The 8,531-nt window shown below is 45.6% G+C and overlaps 1 protein-coding gene across 1 annotated transcript in view; it reads right to left on the reverse strand.

Moving 5' to 3' along the window:
* Window positions 1-8,531, reverse strand: part of LOC108789049 (protein NLRC3-like) — a 44,715-nt gene that overhangs the window by 35,552 nt on the left and 632 nt on the right. Inside the window, exon 2 of the mRNA XM_018558976.1 lies at window positions 5,920-6,175. Coding sequence (XP_018414478.1) covers window positions 5,920-6,175 — 256 coding nt within the window. The remainder of the gene's footprint in view (window positions 1-5,919; window positions 6,176-8,531) is intronic.

Here is an 8,531-nt window from a genome sequence, read left to right on the forward strand (position 1 = left end):
TTTGCTTTTCTTTTTTATACCTCTTTTCAATGTCATCAGCCCAGACAGGTGATGCTCAGGGTCTTTTTCTTCTTTTGCTCTGGTGGGGGGTTTCCTGGATGATGCAGTGCCACTCTCTGTATTATTATACTGTAAATGGAGGGCAACATCCATGGTGACGCCCCTTCAGAAGTGAATGGAGGCCATCGTGACACCCCTTCAGAAGGCAGGCTTGTGACACCCTTCACTCACAGTATCTCTTATCTCGTCAGTCTTAAGACCCAGGAGACCAAAGACATCTTGTGGGGAAGAAGAAGTATTGTTAGGGACACTCCCCTAATTTAAGGTAGTGCAGCCTAAGCTGTTTTTATTTATTTTTTCCAAAATAGATTTTTAGTGGGTTTTTCAAAGTATAACATGCACATTCAATGCATAGAAAACAGTTAGAAGTCAACAAGACATAAACACTTCAGTACAATAGAGCCCTTGCACATGCCTGACCAACGTTCATCAGTATGTCTCTCAATTAACACTTTAGTGGTAAGAAGCATTTAGTGGGCTACTGTACTATAAGAGAACAGGTAAAGGAAGGGGGTCTGGGAAGGGAGAGGTAAAGGTAAATCTTATCAACACTATCACCCTATGGTGTCCACATTTTCCATTTTCTGTGGAACGATATCAGCGTACCGCTTTTGAGCGCATAGAGCCTCTTAAATTCGTAGTGTAATTTCAGGGTTTGATGTGTTTCGCTCACAGAGACACTTTGCGGGCTTCTCCAATGCCTAACAATGCTGAGCTGGACAGCCCAGGAGCAAAAGTCCCAATGCTGGATCAGGGTCAGTCAAGCATCCTGTCATAGATGAAATCTTCCTAAAGATGCAATTCCAAAAGCTCTTCAATGATTTACAGGTCCATAATATGTGTAAAAGCGTACCAGTCTGCCCGCACTGTCTCCAGCACAGCGCCGAGCCTGCCGGGGAGAATTTCGATAATCGATACGGCATAAGGTACCACCGCAGGGATATTTTATGGAACAATTCCCATAAGTCAGCATTTTTGGTGGCTAAATGAATAAAGTTACAGGCAGTTGACCATTGCTCGGGAGAGAAAGACACCTCCAGTTCCCTCTCCCATGCAACAAAGGCCGGTAGTTTAGTAAAGGTATTTTTCCTTTGCAGGAAGTTGTATATCAGTGATATGCCCCCCTTGCATAATGTAGTGGAAGATAGGTATCACCAGATCTGCTCCGGCACCCTGGGCCACCCCACGAAAAGAGAGGGGAGCATGTGGGCAATTTGCAGGTAAGTATAGTGATCTCTGGTACTAAGGTTGTATTTGGAGAGTAAGTGCGGGAAAGGTCGTATTTTGAGGTCGTGGATCAGATCATGGAGCCAGCAAACCCCCCGTCCCGACCAATATGTGTGAGGAAAGTCCAGAATAATTAGGGCCAGGGTGGAAATAGGAATCGGAGGAGTGACCAACCGGTCCGAGGGGGTCAGATGGAGCATAGATAAGCGCCCGGCTTGTATCGTAGCTCGGATGGGAGGTGAGTATTGTGTCACAGGAGTGGAGGATGATGTATGGAGGAGCACTAAGGGACCCAATGGGGCCCCCCTAGCTGGCTTAGTCTCTATAGAGGGCCACGGTTTAACCCCGTGGGGTTGATCCAAAATCGGAGCTGGGAGAGTACAGCTGCCAGGTGGTAATCCTTGAAGTCAGGATACCCAGTGCCTCCCACCCTAGGGCTTTTGGTTAGGGAAGTGCGTGAGCACCTGGGTTTCTTTTTCTGCCAGAGGAATTGTGAAAAGGCGGAGTGAAGCACCTTAAAGTACCAATTACGGATAGTGATAATTATAGTCCTAAATAGGTACAAAAGTTTGGGGAGGAGGAGCATCTTAAAGGCAGCCAATCTGGCCATCCAGGACATAAAACCCTTCCCCAGAGATTGCAATTCTTTCAGGAACTTATCTAGAAATGGTTGAAAGTTGCAGTTGAGAAGCCGTTAAGGAAGGTAGGTTAAGTTTGTGGAGGAATCTATCTATGTCTGGGCGCGAGGGATGTCGAGTCGACTCATCCTCCCACAAATTATATAGGGATCTGTAGTAAGTACAGAAGGATTCAGCTATTTCCTGGGGGTGGTATATTTTATGTTTAGTGGTAGGGTGGATCAAGTAGGGAATTTTGGTGCAGGCTCGCTGAGCCTTTAAACGAGAAGCCAGGATTTTACTGGCTTTATTGCCGCTAATATAGAAGTTAGATTTGAGGTTCATGGTCTGTTTACAATGTTGCTCCATTAAGAGTTTCCTAAGGTCAAACCTGAGTTGGGAAAGGGCCGAAGCGATAGCATAACTCGGCTGTACTTTGTTTACATCCTCAAGCTTGCGGATCTCTGAAGTTAAGTGGTCAAGTGTCTGTGACCTCTGCCTCTTGAATCTAGCAGTTTGCTGTATCAGTAAACCCCTAATATACGCCTTGTGTGCATTCCACAAGACAAAAGGGTCTTCAACGGAAGACGCATTTAAATCAAAAAACTCTTTTAACTTTTCACGTATCAGCTTAACAGATTCAGCTTGCTGCAAAAGAAACACATTATTACGCCAGATAAAAGTGTGCTGTGGAGGGAGGGTGCTGTGAGGTTATGGACATCGTAACCGGGGTATGGTCGGTCCAGGTTATGTCGTGTATGGAAGTGTCTCGTATCCAGGGCAACAGCGTGCAGTCTACCAGGAACATGTCTATCCTGGAGTTGTGTGGGGATGAGAAGAAAGTGTAGTTCCGTTCACTTGCGTGTTGACACCGCCAAACATCATAAAGGCCATGAGTGGTGAAGACAGGTTGGAGAGAAGGCAGTCTCCTCTTAGGTGGAGAAGAAGATGAGTCCATGGATCTGTCCGGAACCATGTTGAAGTCTCCACAAACTATTAGCGCCCCTTTTTGAACTTGTTTTGCCATACTGCGAATCGCGTCGGCCATCTTTAAACCTGGGGGTCGGAGCCGCTATCATCAGCAGCACGCCGAGCGGTGAGGAGAGAGAGCCGCTCGGCCTGGATCTGACAGCCAGCGTCTCTCTCTCTCCTCACCGCACATGGTGCTGTGACAACGGCTCCGTCCTCCGACTCCCCCCCCTTCCCGGCAGCAGTGCCTTCCTCACTTCTGCTCGGATCCCCCGCTGCCTCTGCCCAGGAAAGCAACTGTGATTCAGAGGAGAAGCTGAGCCCCCCTTTGTTTGTGGCCGAGTGGCAGAGGATCGGTACATATCAGCTGATCACTCCAGTGTTTGTAAATAACTGGGGACACATAGTACTATGTGTCCCCAGTTATGAATGAACAGAACGTGATTTACATCACTTCTTGTTCATTCATGAATTTCCCAATGGGGAGAAGCACTCAGTACAGAGGCTCCTCCCCATTCAGAAACTGCTTGATAGTAAATATTTTCTTAATGAATGGGAAGCCTCTGTGCTTTCCATTCATTTAGAACAGAGGCTGCAAAAAAAGAGATTGAGGACTTTGTGCCCTCAATTTCTTTTTCTATTTTAAAAAGGAAATATCAGGGTGCTGTTTAGACCTATATCTATCTCCCGAACGACACCCCCCTCCCCCAAGTTAAAAAAAAAAGATAAAAAATATTTTTTTTAATGTGTGTTTTGATGTGCGTGTTTTAATGTGTGTGTTTTAATGTGTGTGTTTCATTACATGTGCAATGTGTGCATGCGCGTCGCAGTTTGGGCACTTTTGGGTTCAAAAACATTCGCCATCACTGGTATAGGGCTTGGACTCAATAGTGCACACCAGTATAATGTAACGACCCAGCGAGTCCATTTGTGTTTCAAGTTGTTGGAACGATATAGAGTTCCCAATGGCCACCAACACGCCTCCGGATTTAGAAGGGGAAGTGGCCGAGATGACCGTCGAGAAGCTCCTATGGGAGCAGTGTGGGGCCTTGTTGTCCTGGAAGTGGGTCTCCTGGACGCAAACCACATCCGCTTTGTGTTGAATGGCTTCTAGCCACAGCGAGTGCCGCTTAGCAGGATGGTTTAGGCCTTTGGCGTTAATAGAGAGGAATTTGACAGCCATTCTCGTACAAGGGGTCGTGTGCGTAGGTAAGCGTTTGGTAATCACTCAGGCGCGCTGAGGCGAAATGGGGGGAGAGATTGCCCATCAGCCTCTTCACTGCACTCCTCTGGACGTAGGTCGTTTGGTAGTTCAACCTTGCACCACTCTGAACCGGATACCTCTGTAGAACGGGAGTAAGGGGGAAGGGCAAGGGCTGGGAAAAAACAGGAGAAAAGAACAACAAAGATCAAGTCTAGTAAAAAAACAAGTCCCGCATAGGGGAAAGAAGCAGTTAACGCAACTGTCCATTCTATTGGGGTGTTAGTACCAAGGTGGCCATACAGCTCCCAAGGGCGACATCTAGGTCAGAACAGCTCACTCTTCGAGGGCCGAGCCGGATCAGTGGCGGAGTTACGGTCTCCATTTAAGGAACACCACTTGCCAATCGGATGTGCTCTTGCGAGCAGTTGTCGGGTGGTCCTCTGGAGATGGGGTAATCTTCCATTGTAGTAAGAGAGCAAGGCCTTGCTCTAAGGTAGACACCATGTGGAGACTGTTGTCTTTGGAGATCAAGAGTTTGGTTGGAAAGCCCCACCGGTATAGGATGATGGTGGCTCTTAGGGCTCTTGTGACCGGTCCCAATGTTCTACGCAGTTGTAGGGTGTGTTGGGAGAGATCCGCGAACACCTGTAGGGTGGCATATTGGGAGGATACTGCTGCGGTATTGTGCAATGCCTTGAGTAACATTTCCCGCACATGGAAGAAATGGATGCGAAGCAGGGTATCTCGCGGCACGTTGTCAGACAGGTGGGATGGCTTGGACAGCCAGTGGATACGGTCAATAATCAATTCTGCTTATGGAATGTCAGGAAGGACGGTGGCAATGAAGCTTTGAACAAAGGTGGAAGGGCCTTCTGGACGTACGGTTTCCGGCATGCCCCGTATTTTAATGTTGTTGCGGCGGGACCTGTCCTCTAAGTCCACCACCTTTGATTTTAGCCAGGTGATATCGTCCTCTCTCTTGTTGTGGGAGTCCACCAGCTCATTGAAAGTGTCCGCAAAGTCCCCCATCTTGTTTTCTATGTGGGAGACCCGGTAGCCCACCTCCTGCAGGTCAGTTTTGAATTGCTGAACTAGAGATTGCATGTCTGCGTTCAGCGAGGTCCGCAGCGACACCAGCATGTCCTTGAGTGTGGTGTCAGAGAGGGGATGATTAGCCATAGGGTAGTTCTCAATTGGTGCAAAGAGCTCCCTAGTATCATCTAAGGCTGGGGGGGAAAGGCTCTCCTCGTCCCTTAGGCTCGAAAGCCGGTGCCTCGATTTGGCAGGGCTCCGTGTGGAGGAAGTAACAGGAGACCTCGGCCTAGGCTCCCCTGGTGGGGTATGAGTCGGAGGAGCCACCCGCCCAGTTCCCTGGGTAGGTCGGGGAGAAGTCTCCGAGCTCCTAGAGCTCTGGGATATAGGATTAGAGGGAGAGGAGCCGTTACCTCCGCCACCACCGCCATCTCGCGAGGGCCGATGCCTGGGAAGGCGGAAGAAGTCCGTCATTTTCTGAGGACAGGAGCCGTTCCTGCATTTGCGGGCCATAACCGGAGACTCCACAAGCGTGTAGTAGGTAGGTGGAGCGACGGTACGATCCCGCTAGTCGCTGTGTAGGTCCCTTGAGACTGTGGGTTCACGGAGCTCCAGGACTAAGCCTCCATCTTGGTCGCTGGCTGGCCACGCCCCCGCTGTTTTTTATTTTTAAAACCTGGTAAAGGTCAATCCTAATATTACAATATGTTGCACAGAGTTGGGTTTTAAGCAGTTTTAAGTAGATAATACATGGCAACATGCGTGGCCAGACTTTGATACAACATATAAAAAAATAGTATAAGTACTTACCATTTTCCGAGACCATATATTTTTTAGAGTTTTCTTTTAAGTTTTTAATACCCAGGAAGAGATTACAGAAGACTGATGCATTTTCTTCTCCAAGGCAGTCAATAAGATCCAATAATCTTCTGACTCGATTTCTGGGCCCCGCCCCAAAGGCGACGTCCTCCAAATCATCTTTTGTCAGCAAATCTTTTTGTCTTGCTTGATCAAGAATAGTGTCAATATATTCTTCTAGTTCTTCCACAAGCTCGAAACGGTGAATCTGCAAAAACACCAGTGAAGATTCCCTAGGAAAAAAATAATAATATAATTAACAGGTTAACCAGCTCTCACAGCTGTATACCTTTTATGGAGCAGAGCAATTTTTACATTTCAGCTATAGGCCCATTTGTTCAGCAATAACTTTGTCATTACTTAAAGTTGAAGTGTCAGCGATGGATATGGCAACGGCAGGGGAAAGAGTGGGAGACCGAACATCAATCCGACAGCTCTGGAGAAGAGTACTTTTGTAAGGTAAGTGTGCCCTAATGTGTAAATATATTGCGCATGCTTGCACATTAGGGAAAAAAACCCACCTGTCACACAGTGGTTTACTTCCGTTTTAAGATACACATATACCCATACGAGTATATGGGGGGGGGTTTTCATTACAAACAAGGCTTTTTGCTGGCAATTTTGTCATGAAACAATATTTACAAAATCTATATAAAAAATGTATCCAAACAAAAAAAATACACTTTTTTTTAGTTTGAATTACTTTTAAATCAAATAGTGTTCCTGTTGATAAAAAGTGCAAAGTTTATTTTAAAATTCGTCTTGTGTTTTTTTGAAAAATATAGCAAAGTAGTTTGAAAAAATACTTTTTCTTTCAACTTTGTGTTTTTTTTATTTTTTACTATACACATTATGGAACAAGCAGATGAAAAGGAAAAGACGGTCTTCTGCAGCACAAAAAATCTGGGTTTCCGAGAGGGGGTGTAGCTGCGCATGACGCTGGATGGGTGGGAGTGAGCAGAGTGCTGGTTTTTCCAGAGCCGTGTAGCGTGGAGAGGGCTATCAGAGACTCATCTGATACTCGTGGAGTATGGGCAGGAGAGGGCAGCGAGTGTGGTGAGCCGGAGGTTTGGCTGCTGGCACCTTGAGATGCTTTATGGCTGCTGACATGGAGGCACAGCGCAGCCCTGCCAGATCTGCATCCTGCCAGGGAATGCTAGAGGTAAATCTCCCCTGCAAATGCAGGACTCTCCAGGGACCCCTAGTAATTTAAGTCGAGTACAGCATACTCCTAGAGAGGAGCAAGTGGAAAGTTTATCTATAGCAGAGAATCTGGGACACATACAAGATTTACCAGCTAAAGCAGACCTAGAGAATATGTTACAAGGGCTGGATAACACTTTAAAACAAGAGTTATCTAATGTGTGGGTAGATCTCTCACATTTTCTAATGAGGGTAGAAGAAAGTGAAACTAGAATAAATATCTACGATAAAGTGATTAGTGAATTACAAGAAGGATATAAGAAATTGGCTATACAGCATTGAACTACCTCTTATAGGTTAGAAGACCTTGAGAACTGCAATAGAAGGAACAACTTGCGGATCTGAGGACTGGCAGAAGCTATATTTGATGTTGACCTTGAGGAATCAGTAAGAGGTATATTTAACTCAATAGTGGACAGACCAGCTGTATCGCCTATTAAGTTTGATCGTGTCCATAGTGCATTACGCCCAAGAAAGATAACCGAATGAAACCCCACGCCATGTTATACGTAATTTTCACTATTATGAAGACAAAAAAGAGGTAATGTGTAAAACTCCAGAATGTACCATCTATTGATTCTGATGGGGTTAATCTCTCAATCTTTCCTGGCCTGGCATGGGAAACATTGCAGAGGCGAAGAGCTCTAAGACCACTTTTGGATACTCTCAGGGCGGCAAATATAGTTTATAGATGGGTATTCACCTCCTGTCATATAGCGAGGCAAGAAGGCTGCACTGCTACTTTACGCTTTCTAGAAGATATCGAGTCTTTCTGTTCAACCCTTGGAATTGATATACCTGACCTATCTGGGTGGCAAAAGGAAACTATTGAACCACTGGTACCACTAGAACAATGCTGGACAGTCCATTGGAAGAAGTGACAACCAGATGCCCATGGGATGTCCCCAGGGAGTGGGTGAGACTTTGTTCAAGATAAATCAGTAATGCTAAGCTGTGGGATAAAGTCCAATTTAAGACGGTGCTAAAATTTGATGTATATTAATATTTCAAACATTCTCTGGAAGAACTGAGTAGGTTTTATTATTAAAAGGACAATTGTGGTAACATGAACTATTATAGGCCGGTTTGAAAGACCAGCACTCAGTGAAATATTGTAAATGTTATAGATGAACCACTTTATTGAATGTAACCTTTTTTAAATCACTAATTCTAGTCACCCCTGCTAGGAGGTCATGGTTACCTCTGACCTCCTAATAAGAAAAGTTCTCTTGTTTCTTTGCTAAATAGAAAACTGTATTGCTTTGCCTTTGCAATATTTTGGAATTTTGTGTATATTGTTCTTATTCAGCTTTTAGCAAGATTGCTATTTAAGTAGGATGTGCATGTATTAATTGTGTGTC

This window comes from Nanorana parkeri, unplaced genomic scaffold (genome assembly GCF_000935625.1).
Source record: "Nanorana parkeri isolate BGI_ZX_2015 unplaced genomic scaffold, ASM93562v1 scaffold372, whole genome shotgun sequence".
In the NCBI taxonomy this organism is placed as follows: Eukaryota; Metazoa; Chordata; class Amphibia; order Anura; family Dicroglossidae; genus Nanorana; species Nanorana parkeri.